This window comes from Kryptolebias marmoratus, linkage group LG13 (genome assembly GCF_001649575.2).
Source record: "Kryptolebias marmoratus isolate JLee-2015 linkage group LG13, ASM164957v2, whole genome shotgun sequence".
In the NCBI taxonomy this organism is placed as follows: Eukaryota; Metazoa; Chordata; class Actinopteri; order Cyprinodontiformes; family Rivulidae; genus Kryptolebias; species Kryptolebias marmoratus.
Genome location: NC_051442.1, coordinates 22,493,304 through 22,513,223, shown reverse-complemented (window position 1 = coordinate 22,513,223; position 19,920 = coordinate 22,493,304). Strand labels below are relative to the sequence as shown.

General features: G+C 40.2%; 1 protein-coding gene across 2 annotated transcripts in view; it reads left to right on the top strand.

Moving 5' to 3' along the window:
- Positions 1 to 859: 859 nt before the first annotated feature.
- The window catches only part of wnt11 (wingless-type MMTV integration site family, member 11), a 26,306-nt gene continuing 7,245 nt past the window's right edge, over positions 860 to 19,920 (top strand). Inside the window, exons 1-5 of one of the 2 annotated variants that reach the window (XM_017431151.3) lie at positions 860 to 1,101; positions 3,799 to 3,988; positions 9,017 to 9,261; positions 12,818 to 13,089; positions 13,177 to 13,469. In XM_017431151.3, coding sequence (XP_017286640.1) covers positions 3,906 to 3,988; positions 9,017 to 9,261; positions 12,818 to 13,089; positions 13,177 to 13,469 — 893 coding nt within the window. In that variant the 5' untranslated portion in view covers positions 860 to 1,101; positions 3,799 to 3,905. Of the gene's footprint in view, positions 1,102 to 3,754; positions 3,989 to 9,016; positions 9,262 to 12,817; positions 13,090 to 13,176; positions 13,470 to 19,920 lie in introns of both variants that reach the window. The other variant, XM_017431154.3, reaches the window with a different exon arrangement.

The following is a 19,920-nucleotide window of genomic DNA, read 5'->3' as shown; positions in this document are numbered from 1 at the left end:
TTATAGATAAATTACCTAAATGTGTCTCTGTTATCATTTTTTCTGTACAGTACTAAAACTACAATAAGTGTTTCAGAGACACGTTGAATAAAATCCTTTACTACTTTGGAACCCTTTCAAAACTTGCAAATAATATAAAATGAATACATATCAAGAAATAAAAAAGTCATTTTATTAGAGTGAGGAATATGAATCTCATCAAACATTGCTTTTTCTTTATTTGGGCTCAGATTGTTGTGGGGTTTAGTGAGACGGCTGCGTTCTTTCCCGTCAGGAGTTTCTTCATTGTCAACATACTATTATGATTACGATTATGAGCCCTTGTCTCTGTTGTTTTCTGGTAATCACTACTTTTAGCTTTATTTTCACTACTCTTCTCACTGTCAGCAAAACTGGTTTGAATACTTGAGATAACCTGTTTTATGCACGCCAACACAACCTGGAAATAGATCATATGGAAAATATCATCATTTAAAAAACTAACTCTATTTTTTATTAATCAGCAGATTAAGTTATCAGTTGTGTACATATATGTTTCCTCCTTCTTTCTTTCTTTCTGTTTAGTGTTGTTTAAAACAGTGTACAAAAAGACTGCTTTATTATTTTAATGCCGTATAACATCTTTATGGAGCCTCTGGTGACACACTGGTTAATAAGAAGCTTAATAAAGCCCCACACTGACGGGGGTTTCCTTGGGTGTGTTGAAAACAAAGATAAAGCTGTCAGTGACAGCAGGTAAGTGTTTGCCTGAGGACATGTGGAGGTGCTGCACTCAGCCTGGGCTTTATGCTAATGCTGCTCTGACATCAGCAGTGAGATGTAAGCTGGTCAGGATACTTCAGAGCAGGGTCTGCCCCTCTCAGCTCACACACTCTCCTCCTCTCTCCCTCTCTCCCTCACACACACACACACACACACCTCTCCTCACACACCATGCCTACCTGTCCGGAGCCGGTCCACCACCCAGAGCTGGAGTTTACCGCGGGCTCAGGCTGATCGAGACCCAAACCAGCTGACTGAAAGGATATTCTGCTCAGACATTTGGACTTTAGCTCTCCTCTTTGTTTTTTCTTCGCCTCTGGTTGTGGAGCGGAGGACAAGGTGAGCTGAAGCCGGACGGTCTTATGATTTAACACGAACCCACCCAAAGCTGCAGGAATTAGACATGTACCTCACTGCAGAGATTAAAACCAGTTTTAGTTGGCTGCAACTCGACCTGCTTGCTCATAAAAAACTCACTTTCAACATCATTTATTGTGATTTTTTGGTTGGTTTTATCAGGAAATGTAAAAGTAAAACAATAAAAACATTTTAGATGGTTTTGTTCCAAGTTAACAGGTTTTGACACCTCTTGTCAAATATAGCTTCACTAGCTAATTGTTCGTAAACGCTTCAGTCTAAAGAAAATAGCAATACTAGTTAATGTTAGCTCATATTTAAAAGTTACCTCTTTGTCTAAAACCCTGCTAATAGAGCTAATAGTTCGTTTCCACCTCATTATCATAAATATAAGAACTTATCATAGTTTGATGTGAGGCGGGCTGAAGGTAGTAAGGTCTTATCTTTAAACAGGAGCAGTTCGGGTCACTTTACTCTGGAGAACAAAGCTTTAGTTTCCTCCCTTCATTAATAATTAATGACGGGCTAATGGCTCGGTTGTTTGCCTCTCGCCCCGCCTCGCCTCAACAAGCTGCCCGGCTGGAATTCATTGAAATGTCGGCCGATTTATTGACGCTTTTTCGAACACTTCTCGGCCAATCAGCGACGAGCCGAGCTCCGTTCTCCGGCCTCGCGCCCTCCTCGCGAGCCGCTGAAAGCTGCCTTCAAGGACCCTCTGTTAATCAGCAGCTCTCCGACCGCCGATCTGAGCCGGTGTGCCGTGATCTGAGTCCGATCTGAAACTCTTCGCTGAATTATTGGCTCCGAAATAAAACCTCCAGGCGAATTTCCTGAGCGCCAAGACTCGGTGTTAGGATATTAGCACAAGGTCATGAAACTGTACAACACCCCGACATAAATCAAATCCTAATGATGTGTGCTCCAGTTAGATAACAATCTGTGACCCTGCCGATAAATACTTGTTGTTTTTAAAAGTGATTACAAAGTAAGAGTGGGCTAAAGTCACATTTAACTCTGTTTAAGCTGAGCACTTTTAAGATTGCAGAATTAACATCTTTGTCTGAATGCAAACCAGTCCTTTGTCTTTAGGTTTCACTGCTGCTCTGTGTTTATTGGCCTGTAGAAGGAGGTCACAGGAGGTTCTGAACAATGCCACGGTTAATATACCGTCTTCAAAAGTCTGAATTTAACTGTAGTATTTTCCAGGTCCGGATAAGTGTGAATAAAAGGCAACAGAGTTCGGAAAAAAATTTATGTGGTTCCAAAAAATTCCCTATCATTTTTCTTAAAAAAAAATCTGGCTCTGAAAAATAAATTTGCTTACCCAGCAGAACACGTTTCCGATTGTTTCTATATGAAACATGCACACAGTGTTCATAAGTGAGTGTTTTAGGGAGCTCTTTGTTGTCTGTTTTTAGGTTACTGACTCAGAAAACACACACACATGCTCACACACCTCCCGAGGTCTCACAAATTTATATTTCTCAGGTTGCAGAACAAATTCAAAAGAGTAAACCCTGAAGTTTTAGACAGTTAACTTATTAACAAATGAAAGTAGATTTCCTTAAACCAATGCGTATCACCTGTCGACTTGCATGCCAAAGATTTAAACAAAGATCTCATGCAATCTGTTAGGGATAACTCTCACCTACTACCACACAAAATTGTGGCTCAATAGCAGCCAAACTGACTGAGTTATGGCCATTTTTGTGTTGGCAAAGGTCCGTTAGTCGTGGCGATCATCTTGATCATCTTGTGTTGAGTGTAAAAGTTAATCAGTTGTAAATGTGCATCAAATGATCACTTTTTGAGAGTTTCAATAAAATCAGTCCAGTCGTTCAGGAAATATTTTGCTAACAGACAGACACAGTTGACTTCAACAGTTAATGTTAAAGTTTTAAGCAAAAATCTTGCCAATGACTAAAACGTGTAGCGTATATTGTGCATGATTCTCAGCTACTGCCGCACCAAATATTAGCTTAATATCTGTAAAACTGAATGAATGATAGCTTTTTTTGTGCTATTTAAAGTCAGTTAGCTGTGATGTTCATCTTGAACTGGGATGACTCCACAAAGTAATCAGCTGTAGATGTTCATTTAGTGATCACTTTCTAAGAGTTTCAGTGAAATATGTCCAGTAATTCATGCGATATTTTGCTAACAGACAGACAGACAAACACACAGACATGGGCTGATATAAAGCAGATTACAAGTGTTGTTTCATTTTTTTTCCTCTGTGTTTTTGTGTGGTGTTTGCATTTTTCATATATAAAAAAATGTATAACAAGCTGGACCACAGTATATGTTTTGAAATTAACGTGAGTTTTTGTATTTAGAAGGTAAAATAGGGATGAAAATGAGCCGAGAAATTTGAAAATTGAAGTCCGGAAATGTGTGAAATTCATGAAAAGTGCATTGGAGCCCTGGAATGATGAGACTAAGACTTTGTGAAGAAAAAAACAAAACATTTTCTAAGTTTTCTCTCTTTAAATTCAAGAATCGAAGTTCATTTTTTTCGTTGTTTCGCTGCCTATTTTATTTTATTTTTTAAACTGCGATGTGAACTTATTCCATTGCTCGCACAGACTGCTGCTGTGTTGTGTGTCTCACCCTTTGCGCTCCCTGTCCTCTGCAGCGCCGCACAGCCCCTCACATCATCTATCTGACTTCTTCTTCCAGGACTGCGCTGGGCTTGGAGGGGGGGATAGGCCGTGCCATGACCTTTGACCTCTGAGCGTGAGCTCGATAGCCCTTTGTGTTTGTGCGAACTGGAGCCACGGTCCACGATGAGGAGCAGCTCTCACGCCCTGCCTCTGGGTGTGCTCACAGCCCTGCTGCTGTCTCAGCTCTGCTCGGGCATCAAATGGCTGTAAGTATCCTCAGCAGCAACACAATCCTACCTTTACAGAGTCTCAGCTGATACTCAGTTGGTTCGGTTTGGTTTGCTGAACGTTCTGTGGAAAAGAAAGGCCCCTGGCAGCTCGGAACCAGGCCCCAGCATTCCTCAAGCTTCGGCTGCATGTTCTGTCCTTGTGCAGCCGACGGCTCGGACAGCAAATTAGCCGGTGGTGCCGTTGCGTACAAATGGGAACCTCATTGTTTTATTGATTTAATCGTGGCCCAAAGTGTTTTGGGGCTACAGTCGCCAGCTAGAAAGGAACTTGGGCTGTAGAAGAAGAGGAACAGAAAGTCAGATGAGGAGGCGCCGCGGTGGCATAGACAGCTTTCTGTGTGTAGTCTAGTTCGGCTTGAAATCATAAAAATAGTTCGCTCTGGAAGGAAGATATAATGCTGTCCACGCTGACGCGAGCGCTGATTGATTTACTGCAACACTGCACTGTTTTTATGGTTGTATAAAAGTAAACAATAACCTCCACATTAGGTCTGGAAAGTCCATCGAAATTCCTGTGTTTTATTTGTTGAGTTTGAGCTGGATGTTGCGTTATCGTAGAAACCAGGGGTCTGGGACCTTTACAATTAAAAGAGAGCCATTTTTCTCACCTCTCCAACTAAATACAATCTGTGCAGAGCCACAAAATCCGCTTGAACGATAAATTGAAGTTAAAATAACTTGTGAACTTGCATTTACACGCACACACACATATAGCACATTCAATGTTCCATTGTGACATTTTATTTATTTAATTTAAACATAACAGTTCTGTACAAGAAAATTACTCTTTATTTTATAGAACCATGCTGACGTATTTCAGTGATTCGCATATTTGTAGAAATTGAGCAAAATAAGTTGCTCATTCAGAGATAATAAAAGCATTCAGTTGCGCCCTATGGTCTTAAAATAGACCAGTTTATTGGTTATTTAGGACTTAAATGTCCTTAAATAAAAGGCCATAATCTTTGTTTGCTTAAACTGTTTTAAGGTAGCAAGTTTTGATTCAAAACAAGTCTTTAGTTTTATTTTTCTCTGAATAATATGTCGCATTTTGATGCCTTTAAGTCTCGTTATTTTCAAAAATGTGCAAAACCACTTTTATGCTTTTATAGCAGTTTGCCTGAAGTTTATTGAAAAATGTTATTTATCTGGTGGGATTTAAAGAGCAACTGCAGTGTGTGTCAGAAAGACGCTGAAATAAAGTATGGAGTGAGTTTATAGTGTATAAGAGTTAAACTGATCCCTGTCTTTTATCACATTTTAGTGAAAACTCAATCCACATTTAGCTGATTCTGGCACCAATATAATGTCAAACCTGCTGAAGCTCTCAAAAGAAAGAGAGATAGAGAGCGGTAGAGAAACCCTTGTAACTTCGGGTCGGTTTGGGGGTTAATCTGTGCACACAAAGTATTTACAGTATATTTCAGATCAGTGGTTTTCAAACGTTTCAGCTTCAGACCCACAAAGGAACCGTGGCTGGGGCTATGAACAGTCTAAATATACAGTCTTTGCTAATAAACTTATTATACAGTTTTAACAGCTATGGCACTGTTTAAAACAGTTTATATTATTGAACAACATAAATTTGGAAATATTTGAGATGTTAAATGTAAATAAAAACAGAATGACGTACAAACCTCATATACCCATATTTTATTCACAGTGGAACTTAGTAAATATATCAAATGTTCAAACTAATGAATTGTATCATTTTTTTGAAAAAAAAAGTTGTTCAAGGTCCATGTTTCCCTCTGTGAAGCCTCCCCTCTTCTTCTAACATCAGTCTGAAACCATCCAGGAACTGAGGAGAGCAGCTGCTGGAGGTTTTAGAGGGAATGTTGTCCCATTCTTGTCTGATGGAGGATGGAGGATTCTAGCTGTTCAACAGTCCTGGGTCTTCTTTGCTGGATTTTGTATTTTATGATACATGAAATGTTTTCAGTTGGTGAGAGGTCTGGACTGCAGGCAGGTCAGCTCAGCAGCTGGACTCTTCTACTCTGAAGCCGTGCTGCTGGAGTGGATGTAGTTTGTGGTTTGTCTTGCTGAAATATGTAAGGCCTTCCCTGAAAAATATGTTGTCTGGATGGGAACAGATGTTGTTCTAAAACCTGTAAATACTTTTCTGCACTGATTGTATCTTTCCAAATATGTAAGCTGCTCATGGCAGAGGCACTAATGCACCTCCATACCATCAGAGAGGCAGGCTTCTGAACTGAGTGCTGGTAATATCTGCTTCAACACAGCTGGTGGAAGCAGATGGCCACTTGTCCTGAGCCTGGTTCTGCTGGAGGTTACTTCCTGTTAAAAGGGAGTCGTTCCTTTCCACTGTCACCAATGTTCTGCTCAGGATGGGAGATTGAGACAAATTGAAGATTCAACACAATCGGCTGGCTTGCTTAGATAGATAACTTTTATAATTTGGTGTTTTATAATGTATGTGAATGTTTTTGTACAGAGATGTGAGATGACTTTATAAATAAACTGTATTGAATTGAATTCACAAGCCGATGGTCCCATTCCTGTTCAGTACAAAGAATGTGGTGTCTGTGGTTTCCAAAAGGAATTTCAAATTTCAAAGCATCTGACCTCAGAACAGTTCTCCTCTTGGCCTCAGTCCATTTCAGATCAGTTTTGGCTCCGAGAAGACAGCAAGGTTTCTGGATGGTGTTCAGATGGCTTCTTCTTTGTCTGATAGAGCTTTAAGTAACATCTGTAGATGGCTCAGTGAACTGTGTTTACAGACAGTGATTTGTGGAAGTGTTCCTGAGTCCATGCAGTGATGTCCACAACAGAATCAGACCTGGTTTTAATGCAGTGACCCCTAAAGGGCCCCAACATCACAGGGAGCCAATATTGACTTTCAGCCTTGACCTTTGACCTCAGAGATTTCTCTAGATTTTTGGGATATTCATAGTCTTCCCAATTTTCCGTTGAGGAACATTATTCTGAAATTGTTCCACTATTTTTAGACAGATTTTCACAGACTGGTGAACCTCTGCCCATCTTTACTTCAGGGAGATTCAGCCTCTAAAATGCTCTTTTCATCCCAAAATGCTTCTCTGGTTGTTTATTTGTACCACTTACTTTTACAGCCTTTTGCTGCCTGTCCCAACATTTTTGAGATGTGTTGCTGCCATAAAATTCAAAACTACCTTATTTTGTCGTAAAAATTGTACAATTTCTTAGTTTCAGTATTTGATATGTTTACTATCTTCCATTGTAAATAAAATATAGGTTTAAAAGATTTGCAAATCATAGCATTCTGTTTTTACACAAATTTCTAAAATTTTCTTATTTGAGGTTGTCTTTTTTTAGAAAGACTTCTGGCAAAAAAGCTGTTTTTACCTTTAATTTGATTTCTGTAGATTATCTGAGGACCCTCACTTGATAGTTTATGACCCAAAGCGGGGTCCCGACCCCAACTGATCCACTGATTTAGATGTTCCCACAAGCAGCCCAGCATACGTGATACCTGTATTGTTTGTGTCACTCCACCGTAGAAATTTCACACACACATATTGCAAAAATTTGGACGCCCATACTACTACAGCGACCCTCTCCTATTGTCAGTCTAAAGCTAAATATGACTCAGGTTCATCATATTATGTTTGATTATAGTGACAAGGAGTCCCTCCTGATGTCAACCCATATTCTGTTGTTTCTTCACCTGCATTTTTGTCTTTGTGAGGTTTTTTTTTAATATTTATTTTGCTTGACTTCTGTGAATTTTGCGTTTGCTGAAACTAAAATATTATGGTTTGCTTGTCTGACGGCGAATGTGAATGGTTTTAGCAGATGTGCTCACGAGGGTCCGGGTGACATGTGCTAAATCTAACGGAGAAGCCTTTCAGTCTTGATCAAGCACAGCGGAGCAATGCAGAACAGGCGCAGCTGTAAACACCTGTGAGTGCTGGGTTACAACGAGGCCGCCAAAGTCAGAGCTTATCATTGGGCACGTAGTGGTGGCCCCTCAGCTCCTAATGCAGAACAGGCCGAAGCTGGAGGCACTGCTGGCTGCTTCTCACGAACTCTCAACAGACGCAGAGAGCCCAGCTAATCTGCCCTCCTGTGCTCTCTGCGTGAATTAAATACCACAATATTTGTCACCCGCTGCCGAAAGCGGATGATAATGTTTCTGTTCATGTGTCTCAAAATACCTCATGAACCGCTGGACAGATTTTAATTCATGGTTGTTTTCTGGTTCAGAAAACAACCATGAGATGGACATCTACAACTCATCCATTTTTGGAGTTAGTCTAATTCAAGATGGCTGCCACAGCTGATCAACATTAGCCAACACAAAAATGGCTATAATCCTGTCAGTTTTGCAGATATGGAGCTCAACTTTGATGTGGTAGTAGCTGAGTCGATCGCAGCACATACTCTGAGTGGGACATCTTGTGATGTTGCACGAGATCAGTTTGACCAAAACTTTTCTGCATAACGCTGTCATTGCTCAATATGAGAGGAGCTTAGTGTGAAATTCTGGCATGAAAAGGGCCAGGCAGTATGCATTCCTTCAAGGAAGGCTAGGCCTTTCATTTAAAATGTTTTAACTTAATTTGTTCCCTCTTTACTAGTCTGTAAACAGATGATTCATGGTAAAGCTGCAGCCACAGTGGACGACACTTCCTGTGGTGCAAAGTTCAGATGATGAGGGATTTATGTAACTTTTCATCCTACCAACGAGTTGAATTCTGTGAGGCTTTGATATTTCTTTTGGCTGATCTCAATTTGTCTTCAGAGCCTTAACAAAAGAAAAGCTTTGTGCCAAGGTGTCACTTGTATTTTTATGAATAAGCAGCTGACTTTCCTGTGGATTTTTCCCCCAGCTGACTCTGTATTAAAAGCCGATGTGTTCTCAAAGTTAAAATGTTCATGGCTCAAAATCACGTGCAACGCATCGAGCAAAACTCACATACTTGTATCTTTACTTTCATAAAAAGCAATCAATTTCTGACCCAAGTAATCAGCATTTTGTTTTTGTCGCTGTGCTTCTCGCAGAACTTTGTCAAACAGCCCTGTCGCCCTACACATCAACCACACCCAGCACTGTAAGCTGCTGCCCAACCTAGTGCCCGCCCAGACGCAGCTGTGCCGCACTCACCTGGAGGCCATGAAGACCATCTTCCAAGCCGCCCGCGAAGTCAAGAAAACCTGCCAGAAGACGTTCGCCGACATGCGCTGGAACTGCTCCTCCATCGAAATTCCTGTTGATAACCCAAAGTATCGGCCTGATCTGGACAGAGGTACAACCCTTAACTGTTTACAACGAGGGGGGTTGTGGTTTAAGAAGGGATGAGCCTTGACATTTGCATTCCTTCCCCTTCTCTCACTAAATAAAACTTATCCAGATCCTCAAAACATACTTGAAGCTGAAAGATAACACAACTCCATGTGTTTTAAAAAAAACAACCAAACAAACAAAAAAAAACCAATAAATTTAATCGATGTTACATGTTAGGAAGAAAAAAAAGAAAACTGATCAAATTTAAAAACTGAGTCCTCTCCATATTTATTTGTGGAAAATAATAATATAAGTGCCCTCCTTTGAAATAATAAAGCATCCTAATTAATTATTAGAGAGAGAATAAGCATTAGGCCAGTTGNGGGGGGGGACGTTTTGTGACAGTTTCCTGTAATAAAAAGCAGAGAACCCTTCAGTTACTTCAAGTTTTTGTTGGAAGCAAATTTTTTATTAGCAAAATGGCTTGCCACGTTTTGGTAAAACTTGCCTCAGATATGTTCACATTGTTGAAATTTTTGTGGATTTTTGGAGAAAATCATAGCCTGGCTGTAAGCTGAAATGATCAAAGTGGCTAACAGGCTAAGAAACTACAAGAGCAAATTGATCATTTAAAAAAAAATTTTCACAGATGTGTCAGTCATAAATTTGTATAAAATTAGACAAAAAAATTGTTAAACTAAACATTTTTATTGTGATAAATGCTAACCTGTCAAAAGTCAGACCGCTGTGTAAAATGTAAATAAAACAGAATGCAATGACTTGAAAATCTCATAAACCCATATTTTATTCACAAAGTGGAACATAAAAAACATATCATACGTTTAAAGTAATAAATTGTACCCTTTTTTTAAAAAAATAAAGAATTTTAAATTTTATGGCAGTGGACATCTCAGTAAAGTTGTCCCAGGTTCATGTTTCCCTCTGTGAAACTTCCCCTCTTCTTCTAACATCAGTCCGAAAATGTCCATGAACTGAGGAGAACAGCTGCTGGAGGTTTTGGAGGGAATCTTGTCCCATTCTTCTCTGATGAAGGATTCTAGCTGTTAAACAGCCCTTTATTGATAGTAGGATAGATATCCTGATGTGGGCACAAATGCACCTCCATACCATCAGAAAGGCAGGTTTTTGAACTGAGTGCTAATAACAGGCTGGATGGTTCCTCTCCTCTTTAGCACAAAGAATGTGGTGTCGGTGGTTAAACTTCGATCTAATCTGCCCTCAGAACAGTTCTCCTCTTGGCCTCAGTCCATTTCAGATCAGTTTTGGCTCAGAGAAGACAGCAGGGTTTCTGGATGGTGTTCAGATGGCTTCTTCTTTGTCTGATAGAGCTTTAAGCTCTATCACAGGGAGCCAATAATGATTTTCAGCCTTGACCTTTGACCTCAGAGATTTCTCTAGCTTTTTGGGATATTCATAGTCTTCCCAATTTTCTGTTGAGGAACATTATTCTGAAATTGTTTCACTATTTTTAGACAGATTTTCACAGACTGGTGAACCTCTGCCCATCTTTACTTCAGAGAGATTCAGCCTCTCCAAAATGATCTTTTTATCCTCAGTCCTCTTGCTGACCTGTTTACAATTAACTTAATTAGTTACAAAATGCTCCTCCAGCTGTTTTTTATTCCTCTCATTTACTTTTACAGCCTTATGTTGTCCCTGTCCCAAATCTGTTTAGATTTGTTGCTGCCATAAAATTCAAAATGAGTTTTTTTGTTAAAAATAATCACAGTTACCATGTTCCATTGTGAATTAAATATGGGTGTATAACATTTGCAAATCATTGCATCCTGTTTTTATTAATATCTTACACAATGAACCAATTTTGGGGAGAATTGGGGTTTCTCTCTCTCTCTCTCTATATATATATATATATATATATATATATATATATATATATAGAGAGAGAGAGAGAGAGAGAGAGAGAGAGAGTTTTGGTCAAAGCTCCAAAGAGCCACAGGTTGCAGACCTCTGGTCGACATTAAAGGTTACATTTTCAGTCATCTTTTCCTTTCTTGTTCCCAGCACAATTCTTTCTGTCGTTTATCCGTAAAAGGTTCTAACCAGAGTCTTGTACTAAATCATTATTTGGTGTATAATTTTGATTTGTTCTGTCTGAAATCCATCAGACTCTCAGGCTGCACACCTGTTTGCACTGCAGTTTGACCTGGCTCTTTCTGTTGCCAATTGGACCTCGAATCAACCACAGATGGTTACGGAGTTGTGGGTCGAGGTGGAACGAGGGGGGAAAGAGTGCTCTGTAAAAAAGACCACGGCTGCTTTTGGCTGCATGAACGGTGTGCTTTGGACAGGAAATAGCTGGTCTCTGTCCAGGCTTGGCTTTGATATAACCAGCCCAGGTCATACATGATTTCTTCCCTTACTTCCAATTGCTCCCCTGCTTTTGACAGACATGCTAACTGTGTAGGCACGATTACATCAGCGCTCACTCTGCATTATAGTGTGAGACAAGATGTTTAAAGAATTCTTTTTTTTTTACTGAGAGAAATGAAAACAGAGAGGAAAAAAGAGTAGACAGTCAATAAGAGAGATGGAGAAGCTGAGGTAGAGCTGATTCCTTTTTTTTTTTTTTTTTTTGTTAAGGCTTTTTTGCTTTAATACAAATGTTTTTATTGGGATCTGTACTAATTAAGACCTGTTAAAATTGATTGCTCTACACTAGCAAATGGATCCAGTAAAGCAGCACAGGTGTTGGGTTGAGATCTGTTCCGCAACCTATGTGTGAAATTTCTAGCCATCAGGATGTGTTTCTCCTGCTATGACAGACAAAAAAAGGACAAAGAGAGAGAGATTAGGATCGTATCTTTTAGCATTTTCCTTTAAATGTTGTTGGTAAAAACAACAGACAATAAAAAGCATACAGAACAAAGCTGGTGGAGAATCAAATCTTGACCAGGAAGCAAAGCTCAACACAACACCAGTACAGTGTTATCGAACAAGGGCCCAGATTCTGGTCTAAAAGTTCCCTTAAACATTAATTCACTGGACATGTAGTGGACAGACAATCTGTCTGACTTCATGGAGTCATTCAGCAGCTTAAAGAACCTGCGGAGGGTTTGTTTTTCCTGCCGTCTCCTCACAGTCCCTGTCTGTCTGTGCAGCACTCCTGTTCTTCTTTGTACATCCTGGAAGCCCAGATAACCTTCCAGGATGTACAAACTGGCCTTTTGTTGTCAGCTAGCTTTAAGTATGCCAATATTTTGGATCCCGGTGGTCTTTGTAGGCTGTTATACCTGCACAGCAGTTCAAAAGTGAAACTGTAGCTCAGCGAAAGCCAGCTAGGACTCAACTGCCGTATGCATAACATGTGGAGAAAACTGAAATGTTTGAAAATTTCTCTCTTTAAAACTTTCTGTCGAAACACAAAAGATATAAAGAGACGATCATGAATTCTTTCAATGAATTAACTGTGATCACTGACAGTAACTGGACTCCAGTTTAATATTTCTAATAGCTCTGATGCCTGTCCTGTCACTTTATTTTAAACATCTGCTTTTAAGACCCGTATAACTTGTTCCTAATTGTCTATATGTTATCAGGAACGAGGGAGGCTGCGTTTGTGTACGCCCTGTCAACAGCAACCATCATTCATGCCTTGGCTCGAGCGTGCAGTTCTGGAGATCTACAGAAGTGTGGATGCGCACCAACCCCGTCGGAGACCCCAGCCCCCGACCATCGCTGGGGGGGCTGTGGTGACAACCTTCTGTATGGTGTCCCGTTGGGCTCCAAGTTTGTCGACTCTCCCATGAAGCTGAAACGCTCCCATGGCAACAAACTGATGCATCTACACAACAGTGAAGTTGGGAGGCAGGTATGGCAAAAAAAACAGGAGGAAACACACAAAGATACTGTACCTCACTGTGTGCAGTGGGATAATCTCCACCCCTTTATTGTCCAGGCGCTGAGAAAGGCTTTGGTGGTAAAATGTAAGTGCCATGGCGTTTCTGGATCCTGCTCCATAAGAACCTGCTGGAAGGGCCTCCAAGACCTCAGAGAGATCGCCATGGATCTTAAGTCCAGGTACCTGTCTGCCACCAAGGTGGTTCACCGACCCATGGGCCCTCGCAAGCAGCTCGTCCCCAAAGACATTGACATCAGGCCGGTGAGGGACACCGAACTGGTCTACTTGCACAGCTCCCCGGACTTCTGCAGCAAGAATGACAAACTGGGTTCTGTTGGCACGCAGGACAGGTGAGACAGCAGCCTTTTAAAGTTCTGCCTGGTTTGTTGTTATTCCTCTGTTAAAGTGGCACATATTTATCTCCCACCTGTGTCTGTCTGTTAGCAAACTATATTATAAACCACTGGACAAATTATAATGAAAATTGCAGAAAGTAATCATTAAATATGCATCTACAACTGATTCATGTTTTGAGTCAGCACGATTCAAGATGGCCACCACAGCCAACTGACCTTAAAAAAAACAAACTGGCTGTAATGCTGTCAAATTTACAGATACCAAGTTAAAATTTGGTGTGGTAGTAGCTGCAACTGATCCCCAACACATATTCTGAGTTATGACAGATTGCACAATATCTTTGTTTAAAGTTTTGCTATTAACTATTTAGAGTCAACTTTTTTTTGTCTTTTTAGAGCTATCTGATGAAGCTCTGGATGGATTTTAATGAAACTTCCAGGGAATAATGATTGGATGTCTGTCTGCAACCGATCAACTTTAGGAGCCAATCCAGTTTAAGATGGCTGTCACAACTAACTGACCTTTAGAAAACAAAAATGGTTATCATTTAGTCAGTTTTAAAGATATTGAGCTAAAATTTGGTGTGATAGTAGCTGAGAGCCATTCACAGCATATACCAACTACTTAAAAACCTCTTTTCCCAGGGAAGATTCATATTAGTGCTTGAACATGCTCAAGTTGTAATGATGGACTTTCAGAGTTTTTGAGCTGGTCACATTTTGGACAGTTTTTGAAACTAACGGAATTTGTTCCGTCAGCCATCGCTAACTGGACCTACCAATCTGTATGCACGCTTTTTGACTTCATGTTATGTTGGTGAAATCGTCTTCTCTGAAGTACACTAAAAGCTGCGTAGCAGTTTAGGCGGTGCTGACGTTTACACCAGTGAGTGTCTGAGCAAAGGAGAGGAGCTGGAGGGGGGATAAATGGTAAATTTGTTTCTTGTTTCACTCACTTGTGAGAAAACTTAGACAGAAAGTTATACATTCAAAGACAGTTGGCCACGTGTTGCAGCTGCCACACAGTAATGGGGGAACGCTGGTGTTGTGCTGAACATCACACCAGATCGGTTTATATGTTCAAACCGAGGGACAGTGGAATGCACATGTGGGGCACAACCCCTAAGTTGGGCGCCTAACCATTCCCAGGTTCTATTTTTTTGGCCGTAAAAAAGTTGTAGTTAGAACTGATGCTTAGGCGTTGTTGCAACTTTTTTTTGTGTTACACAAACCACGTTTCCATGGCAGTTAGATGGACAAAGCGCACTCTGCGCAGCGTGGAGATTGGGTCTACTCCTTTTTCTTCAGACGGTGCGTGACCCGGGCTGAAGGTATGGTGAGTGGGGAGCGTTGAGCTTCTCTTTATTGGAGGAATGTTTTGTTGGTTGGAGGAGGTGAAACCTTAAACCAGGGACAAACGGTCAGACTGAGGATGGCACCCAACATATAAACCGTCGGACAATACGCTGCTGAAACGGTGCAAACTGCTTACTGTTTACTCACTTCGAGTGCCCTCTTGCAATGTGAACTTGTGGAAAGAAAAGGCTGCTTCGAATCAAAGGAAACAAAGACAGGAGATACCTTGGTGTTGGGATTACACTGAAGGAGAAGAAATCAAAAAGTCCTGTTTGTGTCTCTGAAAACCTACTGGAACATTACACCCAGGAGCGATAAGCCACTGGAGGTTTTTTAAAAAGAAAAACCTGATGATTATCACAGCAGAAACATCACTGTACAATCAGCATCAGCGAATCTGAAACACAAAGCCTTAAATCCTGTTCATATTTGTCCATTCTTAGTCTTTTTAATGTTCTGGCAAAGTGGAGGTTCTGTTTGATGGTTCTTCAGATTAGAAAAGCTCAGTCCGAAGGAGCAATCTGGAAACAAAAACAAGTTAACGTTTTCTTTAACGGACACAGTAATCTACTAGGAGATAAATTAAACAAATTATGTAAATCTTGAGTATTTTGTGGTAGATATTTTTATCTGATTTCAGTTAAACTGGACTCATTTTGTTTCTGTCTTGTTGAGCCGGGGGGTGTAGGGGTGGAGTCCTCGTCTGAGAACCACCGGTTTAATGAATCAAAGTTTTAAACATTGTGAAAGACAGCTACATTTAACTGTGCAAGCTTGCAGCAGGTGTAGTTTTAACAATAGGAGGCTTTTTTTTTGCACAAGATAAGAAAACCTATCATTTATCTGCATCCTGTTAATGTGTCACCACACGTTTTGTACCATCTGCAAGGCTGATTCTGATATTTGATGCCGATATTTTTGCTCTTGTTGTATCTCTCGAACTTCAAGAGGAATTTTATTGAAACTCCCAGAAAGTAATCAGTGGATGTACATCTACAGCTGACTGAGTTTGGGTTTTAATAGCTATAAGTCAGTTGGTTTTACAGATATTAAGCAAAAAATTGGTGTGGTAGTAGCTGACAGTTGTCCTAAACACATTTTCTAAATATATCACAAGACTGCACATAACATCATCTTCAAGGTTTGACTAAAATGGCTATAACTCTATCATTTCTCAACATAAGATGGTCTTATTTTCAAATTCTGGTGTGAAAGATGATGGGTGCATATGCATTTTTTCATAGTATGCTAGGCCTTCAATGGTTTTTGTGGGAAGATGGACAGCAGTAAAGCCACAGTAATCACACAATTTAACGTCTCCGTATTAATCCCATTTTTAAGAAGACAAACATTTTTTAGTGTTTGTGTCAAAGAGGCAGGTAGTTGACAGTAATGGTGGCTGTCAGCGTGACTCACATCATCGCCGGAGCCACGCAGCCAACACAGAGGAAGTGACTGACCCGGCTCATCCAGGACGTTAAAGGAAGTGAAGTGTTGCGGCGGCTGGTGGCGTGCTTAAGTTTCTGCCTGATAACAGAGCGCTGCCTGTGACGTGCCCGAGCATGTGCCCCTGAGCAGGCCCCCGTGAAGCTCAGTCCTTGTGCTGCTATCTGAAGCCATTACGAATGCAGTTATTCTTAGCAGCAAGGCACTCGAGCTGCTACCGATTTGAGAGGCTACAGGAACAGGGATGTAGTTAATGGACGCCTGAAGATAAAGGTGTACCAACGCTGGTCACTTTAGTGTTTTGGAGAGTGCTGCTCTGTGAGAGGTCAGCAGGCAGAGCTCTGCTGCAAGATGATTATATTGCTCAAATTTGAATTACTCTCATGAACCACAGGACAGATTTTAATGAAACTCTCAGTAATTATGGGATGTACATCTACAGCTGATTAACTTTTGGAGTCAATCTGATTCAAGATGGCCAGTGCAGCAAAGTGACCTTAACAAACACAAAAATGGCTATAACTCAGTCAGTTTTAAAGATCCTCTGTCATAACTCAGGAGGTTATGTCCAGAAGAGCGAAACCAAGACCAAAACACGGAGACAGAAGTAAAGGTAAGTGAATTTATTTACAGGGTGAGACTATATACAGTGGGCGGTGTCCGGAGTGGTCTGCAAGAGAAGGAGAGCTAGGTGAGTCTCGGGTACAAGTCTTGATCCACACGGCAACAAGGAAGTGGTTATAATGTCTCTTTGTTTGCTTACAGATCCAGTGGGTGAATGCAGCGCCGATGAGAGGAGGAGAGAATTCCAGGTGTTCCAGGAGTGACGAATTAGATCCAGCAAGGTAAGTAGCAGCGTGGTTCCAGGTAAGTGATCCTTAGTATCCGTAATCATGGCGTGGCAAGAAAAACCTAGGACACAGGCAACAACAAAGAACGTGGTTAACACTAGGAGCTAGAGTTCAGGTTAGACGCTGAGGCGGAGAATCTAACCCAGTAGGTTCAATGCTCCAGCGAAGGTCTGATCACTGCCTGCTGCTTAAATCCTGGCTGGTCTCATCAGTGGTATGAGGAACACCTGTGGAACAATAATTAGTGGCGCCGCCCAGAGGGCGGAACCAAAACCCAGATCCTCACAACATTAGACATTATGTATGTCATGTTTGTTTTTATAAATTTCAGCTTCAGACATAGCTGATCAAACTTTAAAAAAACAAATACAATTTTCACATTTAACCAAAATTGTGAACTTGAACATGCTTTTTCTTGACTTTAGAGACGTGAGCATTTAAAAAAAAAATCATATTAATTCATATTATCAAACTGCCATTTTGTTTGTCAATGTCAAGGTTGCAGTCACATGTTCCGTCGGGATAAAAAACATGGAAGTATAATCAGCAAGTGCAAAAACAAGTTAAACTGGATACTTGTGTTAAAACTGATCTGTGTTAGCAGATGTAATATATAACTATACCAATTAAATTCTTAGTAAAAACATTTTACATACCTTTTATACTGCCCTCCATGTTTAGGAATGATAACTTATCATTTGGCCTTCAATCAGACTGACTCATGTTGCATATTTAGATTCATATTAATCTGAATGAATGCAAAATTAGCTCTGAATTTGAGAAAGTATGTTGATTCTTGTCACAGGGTATCTTTTTTATCCTTGTTGACCACTGACCTCATCATATGACATTGGCATTTCGATCTACAAATATACTTATTCAGTACATTTCACTTTAAAAATACTTAACTTCAGTTATCTATTGTTAGTCTTTAAAATGATGGGAAAAGATGCTTTTGTAACTAAGGCCCTGTGTGCAGCAAGATTGCAACGTCAGACACTTATGAGCAAAATTTACTCTTTTTCGTTATTAACTGATTTTCTTATTTGTTCAACAAAACCTCCATATAGAAAGCATGTGTGTAAAATCGGCTCTTCTGAGGATTGATACAAAAATAAAATACTGGTGTAAGTGTGAATGTCTTTGTCACTGGAACACAGAATATGTTTGAATGATCTCAGAATCCATCAAATAAGAATATACTCTCTTTTTCCAAAAGTATTCGCTCATCTCCCTTCATATGCAAATTATCTTGAGTGACATCTCATTCTTAATCCATAGTATTTAATATGATGCTGAACCACCCTTTGCAGCTGTAACAGTTTCAATTCTTCTGTCAAGGCTTTCCGCAGGTAATTATAGGAATTTTTGACCATTCTTCTAGAAGTGCATTTATGAGGTCAGACACTGATGTTGGACAGAAGGCCTGGCTCACAGTCTCTGCTCTAATTCATCCCAAAGGCATTCGATCAGGTTGAGGTCAGGACTCCATGCAGGTCAGTCAGTTTCTTTGACACCAAACTCGCTCATCCATGTCTTATGGATCTTGCTTTGTGCGCTGGTATCAGTCATGTTGGAACAGGAAGGGGTCATCCCCAAACTGTTCCCACAAAGTTGGGAGCATGAAATTGCTCTTGTTATGCTGAAGCATTAAAAGATCCTCTCACTAAGATGCCAAGCTCAACTCCTGAAAAACAACCCCACACCATAATACCCCCTCCACCAAACTTTACACTTGGCACAGCACAGTCAGACAAGTACCATTTGCATTGAACTTGGTGATGTAAGGCTTGGATGTATCCAAGGTTGCTGCTTGGCCGTGGAAACCCATTCCATGAAGCTCTCTACACACTGTTCTTGAACTCAGAGTCCGCTGACCCTGATCTGTGATTTTATGTGGCCTACCACATCATGGCTGAGTTACTATCATTCCCAATCGCTTCCATTTTGATATAATACTACTAGTAGTTGACTGTGGAATATTTAGTAGCAGGAAATTTCATGACTGGACTAATTGGACAGGTGGCATCCTATCACAGTACAACGATTTAATTCCCTAAATTCTTGAGAGCAACCCATTCTTTCAGAAATTTCTGTAGCACTCTGCTTGCCTAGGTGCTTGAATTTAAACAACTGTGGGACTGGAAGTAATTAAAACGCCAGATATTTTACTCAAAGATTTGGATGGGTAGGTGAATAATTTTGTTAATGTAGCGTATTTCCAGAAAGGAGTAAAAACAAAATTACAATGGAAACACTTACAAAAGATCAACATGCAAACTGTTGTAAGCAGTTTAAAAAGTAAAAACTGAAAGGGCCTAAGTCACAACATAGAAAATAGATTTATTATTTTGGCTTTATGATCTCTCTCTCTTATTAGTTTTTTTTACATCAAATAAAATTGTACCATGTTAGATGTGTTAAATATTTTATATCAGCAAAGCATTAATAAACTTAATTAAAAAAAGCTTAATAAAAGCAACAGCAAACCAACCTTATATAGCTCTGAGAGATGTTTTTGAATATCAAGTGTTTTGATGTAATATTATGAGGAATTTAGAAATGTTTTGTCTAAAATGCACTGTAAATCTGAAAGCATTTATTAAAAATTTGTTACCCTGGTAAACGTAGTATCTCATGGGCCGTGATTAGTTAGCAAACAGCCTTAAAGAGGGAGTCTTCAAAATGACCTCGAATGTTTGCAGTGGTTCTGTTTCCTCGTGTGAGTCATAGAGGAGCACAGTCCTGTTGCTCGAGTTTTGAAGATTAAAAAAAAAAAAAAACTGTCACAG